Here is a 25,950-nt window from a genome sequence, read left to right as displayed (position 1 = left end):
ATTTCCAACAGCCAGCACTTATTTTTTGCCTTTTATTAACTGTATTTGCTCAGGGTAATAAGCCTCACTGTCACAGGTTGCTGACAGCGCAACAACTTTCCTGTGCGGCACGTTTTACGCACACAGGAGACGCTTGAGCTCGAGGTGAGGCGAACGCACGGGGCTGTGAGGTGGGAAAGAAGACAAAAAAACCAAAAGAAGCAGGTAGTCCAGACATCCACAATGACGGACGGTGCAAGACAACGGAGCAGCACGTCGGGCTCTGTCAAGGATGCTGCCGGTGAGGAGTCAGGAGGCGGAGTGGCGCTCAAGAAGGAAATTGGGCTTGTGAGCGCCTGCGGTATCATAGTTGGTAAGTCTGCTCTACTGTCATTTCTGTACGAGCAACTCGTTGTCTATGTCACCCCACATAGACTTCCCCTCTATAGTGCACCCATACTGCCTATTAATAGTTGATGTGTGCGTCTGAGAAAGTGTGAAAACTGTGTTTGAGTGTAAGAACTAAAAAGACAGAGACAGGAGCTGCACAGGGATCAGACTCCACTATCCAGCCACCAATTAAAGTTTATGACAAAGGTGTGGGTGTCTCAGGATAAGGATGTTGCATCCTGGCACAGGAGTCGGGCATGTCTCCTGCACCACACCAACATTTTCACAGAGAGTAGTTTAATGTTTAGCTTGTGCGCACTCTCTGCGCGCTGTGTGATAAGTATATGCTCTCAGATCTCTATCAGTCCTCATGCTTTCATTCCCCCCTTGCAGTCTTTAATCAGTCGTCAGATTTCATCATTTCTTTGTAGCCTGGCCAGTGAGCTCACTCATCTCTGATGCTCAGAGGATTGGGTCCATTCAGGGAGATGGCAGGCTGGCAACACGTGGACAGTTAGAAATCTGCCTGTAGCTCTTTTATTTGACATAAAATACTAAATACAGAAGGAAGATACAACTTTAAAGGGGCACTTGCTGATTTTACAAATTAAGCTCAGTTTACTCGTCATGGGCAGTACAACTCATCCTGTGAAAACAGTTGTTTTATTACTAATGCAGCTCTGGAAGGAGCTCTTTAAAGTCTGAGAAAATAACCCTCATGATGTCATCAGGGATCATAATTGATTTGCACTGTGGGAAATGTAGGATCCAGGGTGGAACTACTATAGCTAAAGCATTAGCACTAAATTGTTGGAGTAACCCACTGAATCAACTGATTGTTTCAGCTCTAATTTATAGTCTTATACTATACAATACTATCACTAATCATCAATAACCTATCAGAATGTTTGCTGTCTTTATTATTCAGATTTATGGTAAAAGTACAATCACTTAACCTAAAGGAAATGCACCCTGTGTTATGTTGAATTTGTGAAGGAAACTGTTTCTCTTGCATGCCTCCACAGTGAACGAAGAATCCAAAAAGGGGAGTTTTTTTTTGTTAGATTGAAGCCATCGGGGTCGTCATTCAAAAAAAGCAAAAGTAGATAAAAAAAAATCTGTTCACAAACTCTCACATAACTCACGCAGCATGATCCAAGTCTCATTTATCCAGTCATATGCTCAGTACTCCCCAAACAGACAGCCTTCAACATGGAACTTGTCAGTGCTCCGTTTAAAGCCAGACTCCATTGACAAAAACTTTGATTTTACCTTGCTGAACACGGGAGCTGCTGGTCTACCTCTGCCTACATCAGTTACTTTCTCTGTGTTATTGTGAGACTTCGGTGTTTTAAACGGTTAGTTCAGATTCACCAAAGTCACACAATAACACAAACTAACTAACTAATCAAGGCAGAGGTAGACCAGCAGCTCCCATGTTCAGCGAGGTAAAATTACTGTTTTTATCAATGGAGTCTGGCTTTGGAGATAGCATAGATAAAATTTCACTCTTAGTTCAGTTTTAAAAATGCAAATGTTTGGGAAGTTCTGAGGTTACACCTGGATAAATGAGACTTGGATTATACTGCACGAGTTGTGTGAGAGTTTGTAAACTGATGTTTTGATATAGTTTAGCTGCTGTTAAACGCGGCCCCCTATTAGTTCAATTCATCAGGAATTTTCTCCATTTTTGGATTCCTCCTCCACTTCTTCTCAGATTCAATGTAACACAGGGTGAGTAATTATGCAAACATTGTATTCATGACCTTACGTGTATAGTGATGGGGGTAACTGACAGAAACGCAGAGAGTGGTCATTGCCATTCGATACAACAAACAAGTGAAGATAACACCATCCAACAACAGGTCGATCGATACAAATGCAGGGCTGTCCAGGTGAGAGTGTGTGGTCTCCATGATGACCTTGGCGGGATGAAGAGAGGGGAGGGGATGACTCATTCACCCATGCGTTTCCACGGTAACGGGAGGAGAGAAGGGAGAGTGAGTGAGAGTGTGTGTGAACACAGGAATTCCCGAGAGAGAGACAGACAGAAGCTGGGAAAAAAGGGAGGATAAGGAGAGACAGAGACATGGAGAGATGAAGAGGAACCTTGGTATTCAAGTGTTGATGAGAAGGCTTTTTTCCTTTCTCCCTTTGTAACATACAGTCCTCCTTAAATCCTTGAGGTTTTACTGAGAGGGTCCCATTTCTAGCACAGTAGAAGTCAGGCTAAACCAACTTTAAACTCAATTAACACACATTTTTATTGATAGAATAATGTTTTCACACCTTTCCAAAGCAATGACCAAGCTCTAAAATCTAGAAAACACCATTGAAAAAGAAAAACTCACAAACTACAAGCAAGTAATCATTGTGCATGCTGCCAGCATTTTCTATCTGCAGCCCCACCCTTGAGTGTATCTATACAGCGACATGTAGATAATTTAATTAATAAAACATCTTATTATCGCTCTCCATTCATCAGCCGACTTGCTTGGCAGCGTTAAGCCTCTCATGCCCTCTTAGAAGATTTTTTTTACAGCCGTCCAGAGTCCATACACCTCAACGTAGTCACCAGACTGTTCTCAGCATGGGTTTTCGTCCTTGACCAAGTCACTCATTCATGCTCGCTGGGCTCACATTGTCATGTGCGAGCGAGACGTGAGGTCAGGTGACTCGTCTGATCCTCTCGTTGTGAACATGCCCCGCTGGGTTTCCATGAAAAAGCCGAGCACACGAGGACATCAAATGGTTTTATGGCCTCTTGTACGATACAGGCATTTATCACACACACACGGATCCTGAATCCTACAGAACCGGGAATTTGGATTAGAAGTGAACTTCTGGCCACCTGGAAGATGGCCCCGCCCTGATAAAGTTGTTTTATAAGCTTGCCTGGCTTAGCCATGTCTGAGCTGGACTCCAATCTATGTGTTTTGTAATTGTTGCACAAATTCACATCACTTTGATTAAACATTGAGCTCAGTTTTTACGCCATCACAGTAGCTTTTTGTCATCTAAACCCAGAAGTCATGATGACATCAAACCCCCCCTTTTTCTCATGAATTGCTGCAGTGTTATAAATTGCTTTGGTGTTATAATAACTCACACACACGCACACTGGGGAAATGGGCCTGCAGGGTCTGAGAGTGTCTGGCTGAGGGCCAAGCAGCAGGTTGCCTCAGCTTGGTGGCTGTTTGAACAGGGATTTAACGCCTGGTGGAAATGCAAGAACTAATCTTAGAGGGCTTTACAAAGGCTGATCAGAGTTATATCATAATGCTACACAAACACACATGCTTGTTAATATTCGGCGCTAATAATAACACAACAATTAATTTCTCTCATTGGCTCTGTGTCTCACCATTCAGATTGGATCTTGATATTTATGATGGTAACCAAATGTAAAATTTTGTATCTCATAGCACCGTTATGGCATCTGTTGGCGGCTATTTTTAAACTTTTTTGGAAGGAATAAAGTTAAAGACTGTAACCCTGTGGCGCCTTCTGCACTCCACACTCAATTCAGCCCACCTGTGTTCAATTAAAGGTCCCCAAGATGCCAGGTCAGATGGTGCATTAGAGTGACTCAAAAAATAATAGGAAACTAGTGCTGTGTCTCAAATCTTATACTTCTGTGCGTACACTTCCATGTAGTATACTATGTGCACTTTGTACTCATTGACGTAGTGCGCAGATTTCGACAGGGCAGTGTTGTCTCAAACCAAACACGGCCGTTGTGCACTCACCGGAAATGACGACTGCAAATTAGCTAGTTAGCAAACTAGCATTAGCATTCGCGTTATTGTTCTTATTTGTACAATGCAGCGACGTTCACGGTCGCACAGTCCTCGGCCGTTATTTACAGTTTGAAAAGTGGCCAAGATGGCGACCATTGAGGGCAACTTTTGAACCGTTTTGAGTGCACCATCCGGGTACTCATAATGCACTGCATTTTTCCATACTACTCAGCGTGAACGCACTTATGCACTCAAAATATTAAGTGTAAGTACACAAGTACGCGATTTGAGACACAGCATAGGACTTGCTTTAACAGTGGATATGTGATTTTTGTGATGAAATTTTTTACAGAAAAATATACCAAATATATTCTAAAAGAAAATCCAAGCTCACCAGGATTTGGATTGTCTTCTTCAAATTCTTAAATGATGCTATTTGGACCAAAATATGTTTTGTTTTTTCAATTTTATTAACACATTTCCATTTAAATTGCAAGTAGTTATACTCCTAAAAACACAAAAACGTCTAAAAATTATGCAGTATTTATTGAGCATTACCTGACATAAATGTGAGAAATGGACATGAGAAAATTACTAATGTTAAACAGAAAACATTTAAAATATAAAAACTGGAACTTCGTTGTTTAATTTCTAAGTGCAGATGAATGTCTTCAGCCATTGAAAACAATATTGACTGTTGAATATTTAGATGTTGGGGACCAAACCTAGTGTGTCTCCATTTTTCACTACTTTCTGACATCTTTTAGACCAATGTTTTAATTGATTAATTCAGAAAATAATTGGCAGATGAAATAAAAATGAAAATGGCTGTCATTTGCCCAAATAGTAGCCTGAATAATAAACGACACATTATACAAAATAAGCCACAAAATCAGAATTAAGAGTTGTCTAAGGCTGTGAAAGAAAAATTGTGTTAAGTGGAGCTGCTGCTGTCAGTAACATCAAACACAACCCAAGAGGAACTGTAATGTGTTCAGAGAGCATGTCCAAGACCAAGCCTCTTCCTGAGTGAAACAACAATCTGATAACAAAGGAGAATATCAAAATATCCTGTGCTAAAAGAGGCTGAGGCCTGCCGAGATTTGTAAAAAGATCCGGAAATATGACAAAGTGATGCACGCTGCCTCAAGAGACTTTTTATCCACTGCTTCTTAAAGCTACAGTCGGTAACTTTTTTCATAGTTGCTGAAACTGTTACTATATTTACTCACCAATAAATGAAATAAGAATTTATTGCCGACTGTTTCCAACATGGCAGCCGGGCCACAAGCTTTCTCATCTTACAGCTAAACAGTACATTAAATAGAGGTGATATAGGCAATGCAGTAACAGAATCTTGATTCATATTTGATCGGTGCTGCCTAGTTTGACAATTTGACAGCAAACAAGCAGCGATTGACGTGATTATCAGCCACAGTTGGGACTCCTTGGCTCTGATTGGTTGTTTCCGTGCGCTGCAATAGATTCTAGTGAATGCCATTAGAGGCCGTAGTAAGGCTGCCACTAACGATTATTTTCATCGTCGACTAATCTGTCGATTATTTCTTCGATTAGTCGACTAATCATTTCATCAAAAAATGTGTTAAAATGTTGAAAAATGTCGGTCTGTCTCGCCCAAACCTCAAAATTACGTCATTTAATGTCTTGTTTCATACTCACGCCGAAGGGTTTTAGTTCACCGTCATGGGAGAATGTGTAAAGCTGCCAATATCTGAACGTAAGAAGCTGCAGTAAGAGTATTTTGGGGTACTTTTATAGTACTTTTCTATGAAAAATGACTCAAACCGATTAGTCGACTACTAAAATAGTCACAGATTATTTTAATAAACGATTAGTCATCAATTAGTTGACTAATCGTGGCAGCCCTAGGCAGTAGGAGAGGAGAAGGGACCTGATTTTTTTGCAGATTATCCATCTCATGTACTTCTTTTAGAACATAACAACAGATTTAGAAAACGTGACAAAAAGTTTATCTCATACAAGTTACCTGTAGCTTTAAAGTTTAAACAAGTGTGCACTTAGCCTGAGATTTAGGTCAAGAGAGAGTTTAGCAACAGCATGTTTTTATAAAAGAAAAATGTCATGTTCCCTCTTGGCCTCTTTGGAGACAAAAGGATGTAAAAAGTGACCACAAGAACAGGAAACCTGACAAGATTCCACATAAGTCAGCATGTCTCACAACCCCTAGAGTCCAGTGATGCACATGACACGAGCACGCAACATGTGAGCGTGCACGTTTGCTCAAAAGCACCCGCTTGTCGCCCTCACATAAAACTCTAAATATCTACTCATTCAAACCAGAACTGGCACGTTCCCTTTATCTGCAGACTTTATGTTGCAGTAGCATATCAGTGAGTTTGCAACAGAGGAAAGTGCTGAGTCAACACATAGCTGCCTTTTACCCCCTGGATGTCAAAGGTCATGCAGTGAAGACCACTGCTGCCATAAAGATGTCAAGCTAATCAGGGTTGGGATGGTCTGTTTGTCATCTTTTTACCTTTTACCTGCAACTGGGTTACATAAATGAGCAGCTGCACTCGCACGTGATGCATATGGAGTCTGTTAGCTGATTTGCATGCCCTCATGCTTTCAGGCGAGGACACAGTTTGGCACATGTTCAGATGTTCTTATAGGTTTAACTGCTCTGAGTAAGCAGTATCTACATTTCGGTTTGTTTGTCTGCAGCTAACAATGATTTTTTTTCTATTATGGCCTAATCTGTTGAGTTTTTCATAGTTTAGTGTATGTTTAGACCCCTTAAAGTGACTCTTTCTGACCCCTCATCACAAGTACATACATGAAAAGATGCTTCTTTGATTTTTATAAATCAAGAATTTTAGAGCTCCTAAAGATGCAAAAAATCCAGATTTGTATTTCTAATTGCTAAAAACACCAACGGTATTAAAATTACAAGCGTATTAAACTAAGAAAAACTGCAAATCATCCATTTAAGAAGCCAAAATCAGCAAATATTTCCATTTCTTTTTTACATAATAAAAGATGTAAATCACCACGACTACACTGTTACACGACACATGTAGTTATATATATAGCTGCAGGTTATAAATTGTAGTTCACTGGCAGTTGTAGCACAAAAACTCTACAGGCACGATGTGACAGACCATTCACACCTTTGACTTTTGTACTGTAAATGCCTATAATCTCACCCTATCATTCAGTTATGATTTAAAACCTTTGACCCTGACGCCTTTTTATTGGCCGCTGGGTTCAAGCACAGTCAGCCGAATCTGATCGGAGGCTCTTGACCTCGGCTCTGTCGTAGCCTCGTCAGACAGGAGTGAATCGGCTTCTTTAACGTCGCACCAGAACCCCAAACGCCCGTCCCGCCATCTTTCAGCTCCTGTGTAAAGTGCCCGGTACTCTGATGCTCATTGAACCTGTCAGGGCATTATTCTCCCCCCTCTGCATCTACCTCTCATCCCTCCTCCTTCCTCTTTGCACTCTTTCACCCCATTCTCTGTCTTGCTCCATCTCCTCATAGCTGTGCTAAGTCAGCAGATTACAGCTTCCCACTTTGCCTGATGGCTCAGCTGCTGCATCACTGCTCAAACTGTGCAGTTAGCATACTCTGATTAACAGGCTGTACCTCATTAGTTTATTGGCAGTTTGTGGTTTTAGCTGGTTTGTCTTGTTGCCTAACAGTCGGATGCAGTGACGTTATAGAGTCTTGTTGTCTCTTGGATGCCAAGTTTCTCACCATCACGACTGCTGAGACACAAATAAAACCTGCACATTTGTTACTTGTACATTACTGTTTGTGTTGTGTTACACATTTATGACTAGATAAATTTGACACTGTGCTGAGATGTATCTCAAATTAATCTTCAGATTCAAAGCTTTCAGACGATGTATAACACTTGTACGCGACATGTACTGTTGACTTGCTATCTCCCCAAAAACTCTCATGCCCCCAGGGTCTTGGATTTAGTATTGCATTCCTTCAGTAAGAAAGATGCATTGGCTTTTATTTCCGAATATGAGTCAAGCTCCAAAATACTAGATCCTACACTTCTCATAATGCAACTAGATGGCGGATTTTTTGACTCTCTGCCAGTGGCTTTCAAGCCCAAGACTGCACAAAGCTCATCCAGAGATACAACAGATATTATACAACTTATTTTCTCAGTTTGAGTTGTACCTCCCATGACAGCTAAACTAATTTCTATGTGGAAAAATGGTGGAATGCCCCTTTAAATGCCTCCAACAAACCCATAAAAAAAATGCTTTGCTTATTCACATAGGTAAACACTGCAGCCTCTCATACAAAGCTGACAACAACCTGTTTTAAATTCTGCACTGACACCTGACACTCTCTCCTCTCCCTCCACCAGGTAACATTATCGGCTCAGGTATCTTCGTCAGTCCCAAGGGAGTGTTGGAGAACGCCAGCTCTGTGGGCGTGGCCCTGATCGTCTGGATCATCACGGGCGTCATCACAGCCATCGGGGCGTTGTGCTACGCCGAGCTGGGCGTCACCATCCCCAAGTCAGGGGGAGACTACTCCTACGTCAAAGACATCTTCGGAGGGCTGGCTGGGTGAGGCATTCAGTTGTCTACTTATTAACAATCAGAGAGGCGTTCAGGAGCATTTTCATGACATTTGAAGGTGTGATTTGAGTCAGTATGCAGGATGCATCAAAGCAGACTGATGTATATCAGTAATAAGAAGTTTATAAGAAAGAGGAGGCTTGTTCAGGAGTGGAAAGTACAGTGGGTGGGTTGGTGGCTTTTCAGGGATTTTTTTGACATTTAGAAATTTTATCACTACAATTTTTTGCTGTTGTTGGTTTAAGGTTGGCTTGGAGATTTGTTCTAAAGCACCCAGTCGTGAGATTTTTTTTACCGGCAAAATCTGACTTTTAAAGGAACATTTTTTTTTACCATAAGCCTCTAAGCCATAGAAGTTGGATAAATCCCAAGGTCAACAGAACTGTCTTTTAAGTAGATATAAACGACTCATTCTAAGGTAACAAAAACACAATGACTCTTATTTTCAGGTGACTATACACTAAAGAAAACATACTTTTTATGTTATATTCCATTTCTGCCAATATAACCCGGTAAATCCTACACACTGGACCTTTAAGTATATGACCCAGTTTTTTAGAAAAAGGGGCCTCCCAAACAATTAAAGTTAATTTGATATGGATTTAGGTGAACATACCAACATGTCTAGATTCCCCTCTTTATCCTGGTGGATGAGCCTGCTCATGTAGGTCAGACATCTTGATCCAAAGCAGGGGGTCCTGAAGCGATATGTTTCAACAGTAGTTTCACAAACAGCCAAAATGACTCAAAAATGTCCAGAAGTCGGGCTGCTGTGTGGTTTTACGTCTCTGTCACCCGACCTTCTTACAGTTATTCACCTTTAAAGAACTTACAGTAAATGCTGGGAACCACACAAGGTTAATTTCTAAGAAGAACAATATCGTTTGTTAGCATTAATTTCACACACACTGTGCCTTTGCCCAGACTGTAAACACAGAGTAGACCATTGTTTTTTTCACAAGGATACATACTATCGGGGTATTTTGGGAGAGGAATTCACGCAGACAAAACAGCCAATGATTGTTTTTGTCCCTTTTGTACAGTAGCTATCAATACACATCAATGAGCTTTTACATCCGGGGACTTTGTAGTCGGGTTTGAAGCGTTGGGGCCACACTGTTTCCCTGTGCCCTCCGTCTAGGATAAATAAACCATGTTCAAGGGGTGTTTGTTTTTGTTGTCCTGCTCCTTTTATCCCCGTGTGTGCGTGGGCGTGGAGGGGATCGGTTATGCATACTGTAAAGGTCAACGACTGCAGTAACAGAAATGCTTACATTACCTTAGCTGGTGGAAAAAAGGGGAACAGCTCGTAAAGTTGTACGCACACACATGATTTCAATGGACAAGGTTTCAAAAACAAGGAGCAGGGGAGCAAACAAATTTTTCTCAAGGTCGTCAATCTTTAAAGATTTTAAAACCCCTTTAACCTTGCATTATTTTCCCTCAGTCTCTCTGAATCTACCTCCGAATCAATGAAGCAAAAGTTCTGTTACTTCTCTTAATAATGCTGTTAATGCCAAATTCCTACCAAGCTAAAATCAGACGATTGTTGGCTCTTTTTAGGTGACAGGTGTAAAAGTACAGCTAGTACATTCAGCTGCAGTAAATGGGAAAATCATCTCCCTAGGAAAGTATGCCCCTAGACCCTCCTAGGTTTGGGCTGAGCCCCCAGTGTCTACAACATCTGGCTGCGCCCCTGAATACACAACAGATGCCACAGGTTGCAGGGAGTCACAGCTATGTAAAGCTAAATAAAATGCAAGCATATCGTCTGTTTGTCCCCCATTTGGAAGACTTATAGAGTGTTTAAAATCTAAGTAGTAACTAGTGTTGTAAAGCTGTACAAAATGTATCAAGCAAACATGTAAGTCCAACGTCTACGGGTGTCCACATAGATGTTCCAGCTAGCATTAATGTACATTTTTACATTAAACACACACACATTCCAGCAAGACACAATCCTGTTAACGCAGTCGGGTGTAATGATCCCTCCATAAGCTTTCAGGGAATTTCATAGAAAAACCACTTGCCCAGTTTCTCCTGCTTCACTCAGTTAAACCCTCGTGCTCTCCCTCCTCTCATCTCACTCCCTCCCCCATTTTCTCACCCTGTATTTGTGAAGCTGCAGTGACTAAAAAGGGTCACTACCGACGAGCCTTGCGTCAGTGTCGTCTGTGACTCATCCTGTCAGTTTCGAACACACTAATGTCAGCAATGTGCTGCCATATTGGTGCCGCATGCTGTATCAGCACGGGGTTTCCCCTTGTGCTCTGTCTTGATGGCTGCGAGGAGTTATGATTTGTATTGTCAAGTGTTTTTTTCTTTGGATTTAGCCTTTAAAATCTCACAAAACAGCAAAAAAAGTGCAAGGTGAAATTCACAAATAGCTTACTTATCTGACAAACACTAAGACGTTCCATTTTAAATGACAAACTCAGCAAAAAAGGAGCAAATCCTCACATTTCAGAGGCTGGAACCAGCGTGATTAATGCACTGTACAATCTATAAATAACTTAACTGACTTACTGTTTCAATGTAACATTAAAAAGGGCATTAGAGGTAGATTAAAAAGTTACTTAGATTTGCCTAAGAATTAGAGTTAACATTTGTGTCGCCTTCCACCAAAAATAGCCTGTTTTTAATGGGAATCTGTAAATGGAAGGATGTGTGCCATGTGCCTTTGTGGTGTGTTTCCGCCTGTTCGGCCCCATCCTGTGTGTGTGCTCCTGACACCCCACTGTTTCTCCCATGCTTCTATGTTTGTAACCGTTTGTCCCTCCTTTTTGTCCCAGGTTCCTGCGTCTGTGGATCGCCGTGCTGGTCATCTACCCGACCAACCAGGCCGTGATCGCGCTGACGTTTTCCAACTACGTGCTGCAGCCTCTCTTCCCCACCTGCTTCCCGCCGGAGAATGGCCTTCGTCTGCTGGCTGCTGTCTGCCTCTGTGAGTAATACAGACGTCTAGACATAAACACGTGCAATTGTTGTCGCTCACATGTTTTGTAACGCACAACAGCAAGGCTCTGCAAGCCAACTAGTAAACTTGCCTCAAGCAATCAGTGGTGTAGTGGCAGTTGATGAGTTGGGTGCACTACTAGGAAGATGGGCAGGTTACTGAGGAGGAAGTGGGTATACTGTCCTATATATTCCAATGGCTTTTTGGCAGCCAGAAACACAGGAGGGTATACCCCATATGATTGCGTATACCCTCCACTACACCACTGGACTCAATGGTTGAGTTTAGGGATGCTAGTTTCTGCCAACCCTCCAATCCTCACTGGTTAGCTTTGGCTGCTCTGCACTGCACACCACTTGCGTTGAGTAGGAGTTAGCTAGCCGAGCCGTTTGTTTGCAATTACAGCTGGTAACATCGTCAGTGTTGCTGCGAAAACATGGTGGCCGCCATCTAGTGCCCCCCCAGGTCACCCTGGTACACAGGCATTGTTCAGCATTTTTAACTATGATGATGTTTGGTTGGGGCACCGGGTCAAATGCTGACCACTGCTAGCCAGCTCCTGCCAGACCCGGGTGATGTTCAATGCCATTAACTAAAGAATAACGAAAATAACATAGACGAACATAACTGCTCAAACATATTCTCGGCAGTTAACTGTTGACTTATCACAGAGTTGACAAGCTGTATTTCCCAAACTAGGCCAGAGAAGTAGATAAATACACAGTCCCTGCTATGTGCAATACTTGTATAACCAGTATTGGGGGCGAGCTGTATCTGTCAGCCGTGTGTCATTATCACTGACGGAAAATTGATCACAGGGATTTAACATAATCTTAAACAGTGACTGAAATTTAACCCACGCGTCTGCTAGAGCTGTCTGTTTTGCCTAATCTTTTGCTTCAACTGTATTTCCCTCAAGAAAAACTGGTCTCCCTTGTTTTTGACTTAAATGTTTGGCAACTCAGCACGATACGGCAACACTCTGACAGATGTGTCTGAGGTAAATACAAGAGACAGGGCGAGAAAGGCACATGAAAGGAACAGTTTGACATTTTGGGAAACATGCTTATTTGCTTTCTTGCTGAGAAGTCGATGAGAAGATTCACGGGACAGCGACAAAATGTTCATGGGAACAGTTCAGCCATTGTTGGGGTATTTCATTTAGAAGCTTGAAGAAGAAAAATAATCAAGTGTTTAAGAATTATTGAAAAATCTGGGCAAATAAACATTTTGTGTAGCATTTACAATCTTGTTAACGTATTAAATTTGCTTTCCGCCAAATATCTGATCTTGCAAAATGTCTTCTAATAACAACTACAGCATCGTTCAAGTTTTTATGGATATGTTGAAACAAACTGATAGACGTAGGGACGCAGGATTCATTCCCCTTCAAAAATGCACTTTCCTGGTGAGCCCGCTAACAGCTCAGACTTCACACAGATTCAGTTTTGATAATATAAAGATAAAAGAGCACTGGTAGCCTAAAGAAATAGAGCAAAAGGCACTTAGTGTTCTGTTTTGAGTGTGCTTGTTGAGACAGGCTTCACGAATTGTGACACAGTTACAAGACAGTTCAGGATTGAGACACTAGTTGCAGGACAACATGTAAAATAGCACACATACTGAGAAGTGCAAAGTATTTAACATTAAAGCACATGTTCCACTGCAGCAGCATTCACTCTGTTGGTCGCAGTTACAACATCAAAGCTGTCTATAATTTCCAAGTTATTTAAAGCTGTCACAGATTGAGTGATGTCTTGATTTACCCAGTTCATGTCCCAGTTTTCCCCCTTTTTCTCTGAAGCTCCCATGTTATTTAACCCTCCATCAGAGGTCATTTATTATCATATATCAAAGCAGCTAGAGGAGTGTTGCATCGCTAGTGAATCTGTGAAGACAAATGGATAGATGTGTTGCCGCCAACATGACAGTGGTTGGTTTGGATCCCTTAACAAAGTTCACACACACTAGCCAAATACTGCAGGCAGCCTTCAGATAGAGGCATGGGCACTGGAGAAGAGTGTGTGTATTGTATGTGTGTATATATGTGTGTTAGTGGGTTACTGCGAAGTAAACCTTGTGGAGGATTACGAAACAAGACTGGTCTCTGTTGATGCTAAGGCTGTGTATTGGCAGGAATCTGGCGATACGTATCATTACATGGGGGTTAAGATTCAATATACTGCCATACTGTAGCATGGGCTGTTTAAAATAATGGATGTAGCCACTGTGACGTCAGCCAGTGGTTTGCGGAATCCTTGAGTTTGGCATTTTGGACAATGCCATCTTGGATTTTTGGAGCCAGAAGTGACCATATTTGGACAAGAGTGTGGAGATAACCCTTACACTAGCTACTTGCTTCGTTAGCACGGTGCCTTTGCAGATATGGTTAGCTGTAAGAATGCTAATGCTAATTTTTGCTTGCGAAAAACAGGCCTAAAACCACTGATTTTTTAAAACAACCAAAACGTTACAATTAGCTAACTATTAAATAGCTATGGCTATGCCTACTTAATTTGGGGTTACGCCATTTTATGTTACCTAACCAATGTTGTTGGCGTGGCGTGACCCGTTAATGGATGACGACCATTCAAAGCAGCCACACACTTAATTATGTATAACTTTAAGCCTCGATAAAATGTAAACGGTGAGTTATATAAAAATTCATCCCCCGTACAGTTGTCATAAACGGAGAAATTAGCCATTGACGCCAAAACTCTTTTTGTACCAGGCTGTAAACATGTTTACTTCTGCTGTAAATATGGGCTTTTTAACATGGGGGTCCATGAGGATTGACTCGCTTCTGGAGCCAGCCTCTAGTGGCCATATGAGGAACTGCAGTTTTTGGCTCTTTGGTTGTGGCTTCATTTTTAAGATCACCTGATGATATTATAAGTGGAAATATGAGTGCAAATATTCCTTCAGTCATCCTTGTAAGTCATTGCTAAATGCTTGTCAGAGAAGGAAAACAGCTGTGTCCTTTATGTAGATTTCTTACACAAAACGTCACTCAAAAAATAAATGGAAACTGGTTTTTGCATGTCTCTCTAAAAGTAGGTGAGAAGTCAGGGTCGGCGTTCCTCTGTCGAAAGTAGTATTTCATCTCCCTTAAACTGATTTCCAAAGGTTTTTTTTTTCTTTTTCCTAGAGTTGGAAAGGATGTCCTGTGACATGATGTTTACTGGCAGATGGGCTCAGTTTGCTGCACAGTTTGCACTTGACAAAGTGGAAATCTCACTAACCAAAGGCATGCACAAAAACACACGTTTGTACTCGGTGAACCAAGAGATCCTCTACTTAACTACCCCTGCTAAAGAAGTTGTGTCGGTCAGTCAGCAGATTAGGATGTCTCAAAAACATCTCATCAGATTTCATCTGGCTGCAGTTACTAGAAGTGTTTCACAAGCAGCTAGAAGGACACTTGGAGAGCTCAGACCTGCACCCAGGCCAAAAGTCTGGTCAAGCCTGACCACTTTTTATGTCTGGATTATATTTACAAAACTATTAGAACAACTTCTCCATATGGACTTATGTCTGTATGAAGTTTGAGCAACTACATGTGAAGGCTACCATTCAAGTTTCGTGGTACTTGTGTTTCTACATTTGGCTATATTCTGTCTTTTTAAAACTTTACAACCATCCACTGGATTTTAAGATGTATGGCATTTATTCCGCCAAGGCTAAATGCCCTATCTTGCAATGTTAACAAAAGTAAAAAATGATTTGTGCATCCACTCCCTGATTTGGACTAGCTATACATTTTAATGGGTTCTTCCTTTGCCCATGCAAAGAAATTTGCAGGAAGACCTCGAGGTTTACTCCAATAGGTGTGTCTTAAAGAAACGAAAACAGAGAATGTCCTCTAATGCTCGCCTGACATACTTCATTATATGGCACATGGTGCTGCTATGCACGCCCAAAGTGACATGCTCCATTGCACATAACTTTCTACCAGTTTTATTGACATCTGTTGGCATGCTTTTGAGTCATTCTGCCGATGACAGACAAACTCTTTGGCGGATGTAATAACGAATTCCCAATAAAGTACAACCTTGGCAGACATTTACCTGTCTTTCTTGTCCCACTTCCATCAACGCCTGAAGCAAAATGTGTTCAGTTTGGACAAGAACTGCCAGCAGTCATAACTCCGGTTTGTTTTCAGCTTTGGTTGAGCCGGTAGAACGATGTCCATTGGACAGATGTTGTCTGGCTGCTTTCAGCGAAAAAAGTCTTTCCTTTTTATAGATGATTTATCTGTGTTTTGTTGTTGTTGTTCAGGGGGAAAGTGGGTGAGAGGTTAGCTGTTTCCCCTCAACTCTGATGTCAGCCTTGTTGTTGACACCGTGCATGTGTTTATCTGATTCTGTGTTTAGATTTCTGCAGTTTCCTAAATTTGTCCCCCTGCACAATATTATGTAATAGTGTTCAGGATATAACATTACATATTTACCAAGAAATCCAGTCCAGATTCAGTGACCAAACCAGATACTGCCAGTCGCTGGCCGGTATGGCAAAGGTTTTTTAAGGTGTACCGTTTCAAAAACATGCGGGGGTTCGTCTCTTCCTACAGATGGCAGAGTGCAAGGTCATAACTCAGTCATGTTTTCCAACAAAGTTAACTCAGCAAGTTTCCATACACACATTTTGTATACTCAGCTTACAGACAGCTGAGTGGCCCCTTGGCTCCGTGGTTCGGAGAATTTGTCCTCAGGTGTTTACATGGACAAAAATGAGAAGGAGGGGACACATGTGTTGATACTGTAACGCAGTGCGCTGGCGAAAGATCATCTGGTTCCTAAAACAACTTTGTGTACTGCTGAGTTAAGAGGTTTAGGATGTATTAACCCAGGGCTGCCTTCAGTTGTATTTGAGCTCATTGTGCCTGCAGTACACAAACCAAGTCATAAGCTGATCTGTTCGGCTTCTCATTTCCTGTGTTTTTGGTTCTTGTTGAGTAGCAACAGCCGCACTCACTACAACTCTTGTTCTGTCCGCTGTAGTGATTGGTAGTTACACTGCAGGAAGTTTGAGCCACAACTTTCCCCCCATCTGCCCCCTTTAAAACACCCACTCACTAACTTAAAAACACTATAAACTTCCCTAAAACAGCTACAAAGAAACCCAGTCTGAAGCCCCAGCTCTGCGTGTCTCTTCATTTGAAGCCAGCACATCTACACTATCAGTACAGACCCGTGCATGTACATCTGTCTTTGTTCCCTGCAGTGGCGGCTCAGCTCAGAGTTATTTAATGTGATGAACTTAATCCCATGGAGTCAAACAGGCCTGTTATTTAATGGCACCCTACTGGCATGAACCGACTGGCCTGTTGTACCCAGTGGTACAGATCAAATCCATTATCTTTGTCCGTGTTAGGTCAGCCTCAAGTTGAAGTGAGTTCAGTAGCATTTCCATATATGTTTCACAGCTTTTTTTGCCCTTCTTTAACGTCAGACGAGTGCAGTGGCACCCCTAGAAAGTTTTCATAAGGATGGCCAGATGGGGCAAAGACAATCTTGGGGTGGCACACCAAAAGCCATAACTAATTTTCAGGAGTACGATTATGCTGTTGAAGTATTTGGGCTAGTTTAAAACTATGTAAACATGCAGCTTTAATTTGAAGAAGTACATTGACTGTTATGGAACAGGACATTTTATAGGGAACTAGCATTCTCAAGTTTAGGGGAGAGTCACAGGTACCCATAGAACCCCTTTTTAATCAGATATCTTGAGCGGAGAGTTCAAGAGACCCTTTTGTAAATGGCCATGCCAGCTGTTCCCTCGCCAAAATTCGGCTTAATTTTGGAGCGTTTTTTAGCCCCCTTACTGACAAACTATGCCAATATGGTTGGTACTAAGAAATGCCTTAGGTTGTCAAGTTTTATGAAATACCACTGCCTTCAGACAAGCTTAAAAATGAGCATGCCACAACCTCTTATAGACAGTGATATCGGCCTCTAATTCTTTTTGCCGGGGGGGGCAGCAATTAAATCAGCGTGGCCATTGACTGGAATATTTACATCATGTTCTAAGCTGCATGGACGGGACTATCGTTATGATTTTTAAAAGTTACTCTTAGAACTAGAATCACTGAACCGTGAATATCAAATATCAATGGAAAGAAAACTACCACAGGTAAGACATGAGGTGTGCTGTTAGTGATAATGGGTGAAGTTCAGTATTGCGGTGCAGCAACAGTCAAAGGTCATGGCAGTGTTAAAATGTTAAGCCACGTCACACATGTTGAGGTGTGCAGCTTCTAATCTTTCTCTACTCGCTGACCTCAGATCAGGTCACTTTCCGTCGAAATCCATAGAAAAACGCAGCGCTTGTGACCTGAATTCTTGTGTCTTACAAGTTTATACATGTCAGTAACCAGTTTCATAACTTCTTCTTCTTCTCTTGGGAAATAATCAGTTTGACTACTAAAAACAATGCAGTGACAGTTCCTTTACAAGACCAATAGAACAGTCAGCGCATAAATCTACTAATTTCACTCTATAACGTAATCATCTCCCAACCTTTGCTGAACATTATTCCATCCAAGGTGAAACAGGCTGCAATGTAACCATTAAGTGTATGTGTGCACCGTCAATTTATGTCTACTAAATGTGTTTGTTTTTGCCACTGACTGGCTCAGATTGCTACTTTAAGTGTCTTACAATATTATTTAAATGATCCCTACAGAGATAGACCTTTTTGTTAAAGGGTACGAACCTTTTTGTTTAACCAGAAACAGTCCCAAAATTGCTATCACCAAACCCACCACACTCCATTTAAACAAACAGTAATTTTATCCTTGTAAAAAACACTTCAATCAGAGTTGACAGACACAATCACCAATTCGGGTTTGGCTGAAATAAACCCTTAATTCACACAGTTTGATGTGAAAACATGCTGCTTCTATACACGCTAAAATGACTGTTTATTTCAATGGAGTCTGGTGGGTTTGGCGATGGTGATTTCGGAGCTGAGTCTGGTTAAACAAAAAGGGTCTTACTCTTGAACAAAAAGGTCTATCTCTGTTGGGATCCTTTCCGTAAGGTTGTCAAACACTTATAATAATAATCTGAGCCTATCAGTGGCAAAACAAGCACTTTTAGTGGACATAAATTGATCGTGCACAAATGCTCTTCACGGCTGCCGTCTTCAGCCCTGTCACTTAATGCTGAACCAGTTTGTTGATCCCATTAGTCACTTTGACACAAAAATATAGAATAAAAAGTTCCAGTCTAAAAAATACGGAGCTACATGAACAGGAAGCACAATTTGAAAACGGGATTTGAAGGAGTAATATGAGCATTAACTCTGTTTTACTGTTGTTTTTTGTGCATCTAGTGCTGCTGACATGGGTGAACTGCTCCAGTGTGAGGTGGGCCACCAGGGTGCAGGACATCTTCACCGCTGGCAAGCTCCTGGCCCTCGCCCTCATCATCATCATGGGCATTGTGCAGATCTGCAAGGGTAAGCTCCCTGAATGCATACATCCGTACATTCCACCTCTTTCTGGTGCCTGTGTGTGAAAGTCACAAAAGTCAAACACTCGCGGTCACTGGGGGCACCTTCGGCCAAGTGGGACAGTATAGACTCCACATGGACACTGCAGGGGTCAGCGAGTTTCTAGGGGCCCCTTTTGGTTTAAACTCACATTGCCAATATCAATACGCCTGTACGGGTTCGCTGTCACAACATGGCTGAGGGCCAGTTGTTACAGGGGCCACAGAGAGTAGGCCCCTGAAAAAACAAAATGGGGATTTCTGTGCGAGCGTTTGAAGTTAAATGAAGAGCCCAGTGGCTGATTCGATGGGAGACTTTGGGTCATATATGAGGGATGGTATGTGAGAGTAGAAATACTTTAATGCTCTCTGAAAACATGCCTCAAGAAGGGATTTCAGGAAAAATGTAATGACAAAGGAGAAGATGGACGGTTTAGACATTTACCCCCAGAAAACACAGTGTTTGATAATCTCCCAGTGGGAGCTCTGGGGATCACAGTGGATTTTACAAATAAGTCACATTACAGGGTTTGGGGGAATGTCTTTTACAACTTGTTTTACACACGCTGATTGCATACGATGATGGTTTTCAGCTGGGTTTCCTTCACAACAAGCCCAAAACTTTAGTTTGTTTACCCCTACAGCAAAACAACATCAGGAAACCCAAAAGAAATTCTCAGAAACACACCGACTTACTTATGTAAGGGACAGAAAACCCGAAATAAATGAGACAATTTTGATGGATAATTAGGATAAAAAAATTGTTGATATTTCGAAACAACAAAAGATGAAAACGGTGGATTTTTCCTTTACAAAAAGCTGCAGCACCAAACTAAATCTGCATTATCTTCTCCTCCTGCAGGACAGTACTACTGGTTGGAGCCGGCCAATGCCTTCGAGCCCTTCCAGGACTATGATGTGGGTTTGATAGCCTTAGCCTTCCTACAAGGCTCCTTCGCCTACGGAGGGTGGAACTTCCTCAACTACGTCACGGAGGAGCTGGTGGACCCCTATGTGTAAGACTCTTTATTCTGCTTGTCATAGCTCTAGTCATATTTTGTTGAAAACCCCTTTCCCACAGTACTGAATGGCTCATTGCCAAAGGAATAAAGCTTTTAAAGGAATACTTCAGCCCCCAAATGATCTTTAACATTATTATGATCATATCAGTTACTTATTCCACGTTAGGCTGAATTCATGAATTTGTATTCTTCGTTCAGCGTGGAGGCATATTAAAGTTATCTTCACAAATTCAACATAACACAGTGTGAGTAACTGATGTAGAAATGGTCATTTGGGGGTGAAGTATGCCTTTGAAGCTGCTCTTAGCTTTTTCAGTGATTAGCGGTCGCACACTGACTAAGCTTTCCAGTTTAATCCTTTTTCTTAAAGCACTCTGAATTTATTTAACTTAGCATGGGATAAATTCTCACCATCATTCCCAGTGCCTTGCTCCTGACCTAGAAACATTTCTGGAAGAATAAAATGGTTTATTTCTTAATTTCCTCTGCATTTTTCTGTCTTTCTAACAATCCCACATTCATTTTAAAAACCTCAGTATCCATTAATTCACCTCCCCTAAGGTACCATTTTTAATTTCCTTCTTTAAATCCCCCTATGTACCTCCTTCTCTTTAGCTTTCCTCTCTTAAACAATGCTGTTTCTATCATCTCCAGGAACCTTCCCCGTGCTATCTTCATCTCCATCCCCCTCGTGACCTTCGTTTACGTCTTTGCCAACATTGCCTACGTCACAGCCATGAGTCCCCAGGAGCTGCTCGCCTCAAACGCCGTTGCCGTGGTGAGTATCTCAGAGAATGACGCTGGGTGATCCTGTGACTTCATTCAAACACATGTTGCTATAGTAGAACGACGCCCTCTAGTGAGTCAGACGTGTCGGTTTTGTACCTCAGTCATTGCATTGTAGTAGTGAACACATGATGAAATAAGCATCTAATCACCCACCTGTGTGTCTGCCTCCTGTCCCTCCCTCTCATCCAACCTCTAACCTCCATCCTCCCACTCCTCCATCCCAGACGTTTGGTGAGAAGCTGCTGGGAGTCATGTCCTGGATCATGCCCATCTCTGTGGCTCTCTCCACCTTCGGGGGAGTCAACGGTTCCCTCTTCACCTCTTCGCGGTTAGTTCGTAACAACTTTCAATACTATGTGTGGGCAATGCACCAGCTGCCATCACAGCGCCTCTAATAAATGCTGTAAATATTATCTTGTGCACTGGTTTTCAATTAGGGTGTCAGGATCATGAGATAAATCTAAGGGATGTTGAGATGATTAACAAGATAGGAAAGAAAATGTTCAAAATAAAGTTAATAAATAATAAATATACATCAACAAAATGCGGGGATTCTGGATTAAAACTGTCACTAGATAATAAATATAATTATTTTTGAAATATTTATATTTGAAGCTAAATAAAATGAAATTAATTAAAATAATAATAAAATGAAATAAATTAAATTAAATTAAATTAAATTAAATTAAATTGATTCAATTCAGTTCATTCAATTCAATTTTCCCCCCAAAAAATGCATAGCCAATGTCTACCATGTAGCACAACACAACGTGAAATGGGGTAAAGAAATGCTCTAGTTAAGAGTGGGTCTATATAACACTCCAAATACGCTGCACCTGTCATATGTTTATTTCAATCTTTTAAATACTGTTAACCTATTTATTGTAATTATTGAAGATCCTATTGATTTTATTTCGTCTTTTAATTTCTGTTTACTTTTTTACTTTTTTTGTGAGATAATATTGTCATAGTACCATTCTGTGTTCTTTGTATTATTTGCCTGTATTAATAATAGGGAAAAAAATAACGTGCAATGAACAATAAAGAAGAAACACAACAACCCTTAATGGCAGCAGACATATTAAACATCTCCTTAACACTTTCTAGTCTTTTATTTTCATCATATAACATGTGGACGTACTGCAGACTTAAATAATGTCTGTGTATGAATTAACTGACTCCTTTGTATCTCTGTCTCTCTCAGACTGTTCTTTGCTGGAGCCAGAGAGGGCCACCTCCCCAGTCTGCTGGCTATGATTCATGTGAAACGCTGCACTCCCATCCCTGCTCTGCTCTTCACTGTGAGTACCACTCTCACTTCTACACTATATTATCGCCTTCAGGCAAGTTGGTTTCCGTCCCTCGTGATACTCAGAAAAACCCTCAAGCTGCAGACAAACCACAAACTATCACACTTTCTGTCTCTAACTACCCTTACCGTCTTCCTCCCCAGTGCCTGTCTACCCTGCTTATGCTGTGCACCAGTGATATGTACACCCTCATCAACTATGTGGGCTTTATCAACTACCTCTTCTACGGAGTCACTGTCGCCGGGCAGATTGTCCTGCGTATTAAACAGCCTGACATTCACCGACCAATCAAGGTGTGTTTGTGTTGTGTTTTTGCAGCCATTAAAGTGCATTTCATACAAAAATTCACAAAAGATTAAAAATAAAGGATGCAAAAAGTGGAAATATTATCCAAACCACCAAATGGTCATCTCTACTTGAGTGTAATACACTGTGTCTTTATTCTCTCTTACAGATCAGCCTAATCTGGCCAGTCATTTACCTCATCTTCTGGGCCTTCTTGCTCATCTTCTCCCTTTACTCCGAGCCTGTGGTGTGTGGCATCGGCCTGGCCATCATGTTGACCGGCGTCCCCGTCTATTTCCTGGGAGTCTACTGGGACAATAAGCCACAGTGCTTTGACGCCTTTGTTGGTATGTCCTGGGCTGTGTCCTGTTGAGACAGCAACTTTAAAATACCAAATCGTAAATTTGGACGGTCAGTTTTCTAATAAACAGCTGTCAATAGCAAAACAGAGCTGTACCCTTTTTTAGTTGTATTGTAAGCTACATTACCAGGGTGTATTTGTGTATGGTGTACATCTATTGTGTGAAGTGTATTTAATTGTATTTCCATATTTGTAGTGTATTGTAGTTTTATGACTGAAATCTGTATATTTTAATTAAACTGTACATAAAAAGCCCAGCTAGGGACAAGAGTTGAAAGTTAACAATAACTATAAACTTGTTAATTTGCATTGTCCCCATCAAAGAGCCCAGATAAATTCAAACTAATTTGCTTTCTTGCCAAGAGTTAGATGAGAAGATTGACACCACTTACATGTCTGTATATTCAATATGGAGCAAGAACCAGGGAACAATTAGCTTAGCTTAGCTTAGCTTAGCATAAAGACTTGAAGCAGGGGGAAACAGCTAGCCTAGCACTTTTTCTGAAGATTTAAAATGCCTGCCACCACCTCTAAAGCTAACTCATTAGTACTTTTGCTTAGTAAATACTAAACTAGACATGTACAAACAACAATTTAGGGGTTTAGAGGGAGTTACGCGGTGTAGCTATTCTTTCTGGTTAGCATATATTTGAACTAGCCAGGCTAGCTGTTTCCCCCTGCTTCCAGTCTTTATGCTAGGCTAAGCTAAGCTAAGCTAAGCTAACTGCCTCCTGGCTCTCCCTCCATACTGAATTGCTGCGTTCAGTTAGAAATTGTCACAATATGCTTGGGTTCAACAGGCTAAGACATGAGTCCACTGCTGCTAGGTAATGGCAACATGGATGCAACCTTTGGTGTCTAGGAGCTACTGAGGCTAACAGTTTAGCAAGCTAGCAAGCGGTTCATGTAATGCTAGTCAAAGATGAAGCCTCACACATTTTATGAAATTACACAGAAAAACTCTATGACTTAAGTACCGCAGAATTAACATTCATGTCCTTTGCTACTTTTAAAAATGTCAGCAAACACGTCTCAACTCGTGAAGTCTGCGCTTTCAGAAAATTGTTTCTTCGGAGGCTGTGAATATGGGGGATAGTTCATATAGACTCTTCTTGAGAAACATGAAATATATCATTTTAAGGCAGCAAGAGAGTGGTGTCAACATTTTCAACACGTTTAACACTTACAACACTAAAAACGGTGATTTATTGGTATGACACTTAATTGAATTTTAATTATTTGTCCTAGAAAAAGTTACATATCCAAGTAAAAACTTTCTCTTCATACGTTACATGCATACTGTGTCATTTGAAAGCCCATTACCGCCCATGTCCTGAAACTCTTTATCTTGTCTTCCAGATAAAATGACATACCTGGGCCAGAAGTTCTGCGTGGTGGTTTATCCAGCCACAGGATCTAGTGACGGGAACGGAGATGAAGGAGAGGAAATGAAGGAGGCCAGGTCTCCGCTGTCCAAGGAGGACAGTGACAACCACAAGTCAGCGGACTGCTAAAGTCTTACTCTACCGCCTGCCCCAAAATAAACAGACATATGCAGACGCACACATGGGTGCACATACACCACAGTCTGTAGTGGATTTACTGATCAACACATGTGCCCCCCCCCCCCCCCCCCCCGACTTTGTCTTTCATATTTTTATTTGGTTTTATATCAATCAATAATTTAAGTGCCAAATATAGCGTGAGGTATTTAGAGTAATATGACCCCAAACTTTTCAGTCTGGGGTCCTTCACAAGTGCAATAAAGAAAGGCTACCACCTTCCAACTCCTCCATGAATGCTTAAACAAAAACATTTACCACTCATCGTCCTGCTTCTCTTCTGACACACACTCCCTGCACACTCCTACTGTAAGAGCGTTATCTTTTTTTTAAATTTTTATCAAAAGACTCTTATTGTACTGTGATGGCTACGCAAACTTTTTCTTTGTTTTGTTTTTCTTGACATTGTAAATGTTGCTTTCAACACACCAAAGCTGTACTTTTGATCGTCAAAGCAGAAAATCAGATTCAGATCAAGTCATTTCAAGTTGTGAAGTACACTAAGTACTGTGTTTTGTTTTTAAAGGTGACTGTGATTCCGAAATATTTTATCTTTTGTAATTGTGATAATTGTTTATATCATTTGACTTTGTTGTTATGCTAGTTTTAATATGTTAATTTTAGATTTGTTGATATTTTTTTTTCTATTCAACATCATATACATCTGGGCCTATTTTTTTACTCTTGTGGAGGCGTACACCTGAAAGCTGATGTGTGAGTTGTAGTTTGTATCGGTAAATGGTGCACAGTTCTTGTTAATTGCCTTAATTAGAATATAGTCTGTACTGTGTCACTACAGCTTTGTTTTGACAGTAAATCCTCGTACTTCGGGATAGTTTAACATTTTATGGAAGTAATAAAAAAACAACAATAAAAAAGTGTATACTAGTATGGACACTACACTGATAATTAACCCGTTAAAACTGCAAGTCCAGCACAGACACATGAAAGAACATCATAGGCAAGACATGATAGTGTTCACCACCACATTTGCATTGTTTGTGTGCAAATCCCTACACCGACACATCTGAATGCCTGTGTGATTTTTTATTTTTTAAAGAGGCATTGATTGTCTTACATGTTTTACGAAAAAAAGTATTTTTGTAGCTTGCCATCTAGCTGTGTTTAAATGTTTTTGTTCTTTATTTAGGTTATTGCCGAGCCCCTAAAGTCCTGAAAGGTGACATTTTTTATCTTCTGCACGCAAGTTATTCATCTTGTGGAAACTAGTTATTATCTCGTGGGAACAAGTTAATTAATTTGTGAGAACAAAATAATTAATTTGTGGGAACAAGTTAATTACCTTGTGTGCACAAGTTATTAAACTTGTGGTAAAGAGTTCATTATTTGGTGAGCATATATACCTTGGGGGAACAAGTTAATTATCTTGTGCACACAAGTTACTAAACTTGTGGGAGCAAGTTCATTATTTGGTGAGCATATATACCTTGGGGGAACAAGTTAATTATCTTG

At 41.0% G+C, this 25,950-nt stretch overlaps 1 protein-coding gene across 1 annotated transcript; it reads left to right on the top strand.

Annotated features, from left to right (window-relative positions):
- The first annotated feature begins 88 nt into the window (after nt 1-88).
- On the top strand, nt 89-24,686 carry slc7a8a (solute carrier family 7 member 8a). Its single transcript, XM_033652005.2, has 11 exons — nt 89-352; nt 8,483-8,687; nt 11,492-11,643; nt 18,991-19,116; nt 20,011-20,164; nt 20,825-20,948; nt 21,184-21,287; nt 22,164-22,260; nt 22,413-22,562; nt 22,724-22,901; nt 24,275-24,686. Exons 1-11 carry the CDS (start codon nt 223-225, stop codon nt 24,427-24,429), a joined length of 1,575 nt encoding a protein of 524 aa, XP_033507896.1. The 5' UTR covers nt 89-222; the 3' UTR covers nt 24,430-24,686.
- Nucleotides 24,687-25,950: the final 1,264 nt, after the last annotated feature.

The sequence above is a fragment of the Epinephelus lanceolatus genome, chromosome 22 (genome assembly GCF_041903045.1).
Source record: "Epinephelus lanceolatus isolate andai-2023 chromosome 22, ASM4190304v1, whole genome shotgun sequence".
NCBI classification, from domain to species: Eukaryota; Metazoa; Chordata; class Actinopteri; order Perciformes; family Serranidae; genus Epinephelus; species Epinephelus lanceolatus.
The sequence above is the reverse complement of the archived record's forward strand: the minus strand, read 5'-3'. Positions and strand labels throughout refer to the sequence as shown.

Coding starts and splice junctions, on each gene's coding strand:
- slc7a8a (XM_033652005.2), top strand. CDS start 223: ATGACGGACGGTGCAAGACAACGGAGCAGCACGTCGGGCTCTGTCAAG. Junction 21,288..22,163: donor TCCCTCTTCACCTCTTCGCG/GTTAGTTCGTAA, acceptor TGTCTCTCTCAG/ACTGTTCTTTGCTGGAGCCA. Junction 22,563..22,723: donor ACATTCACCGACCAATCAAG/GTGTGTTTGTGT, acceptor TCTCTCTTACAG/ATCAGCCTAATCTGGCCAGT.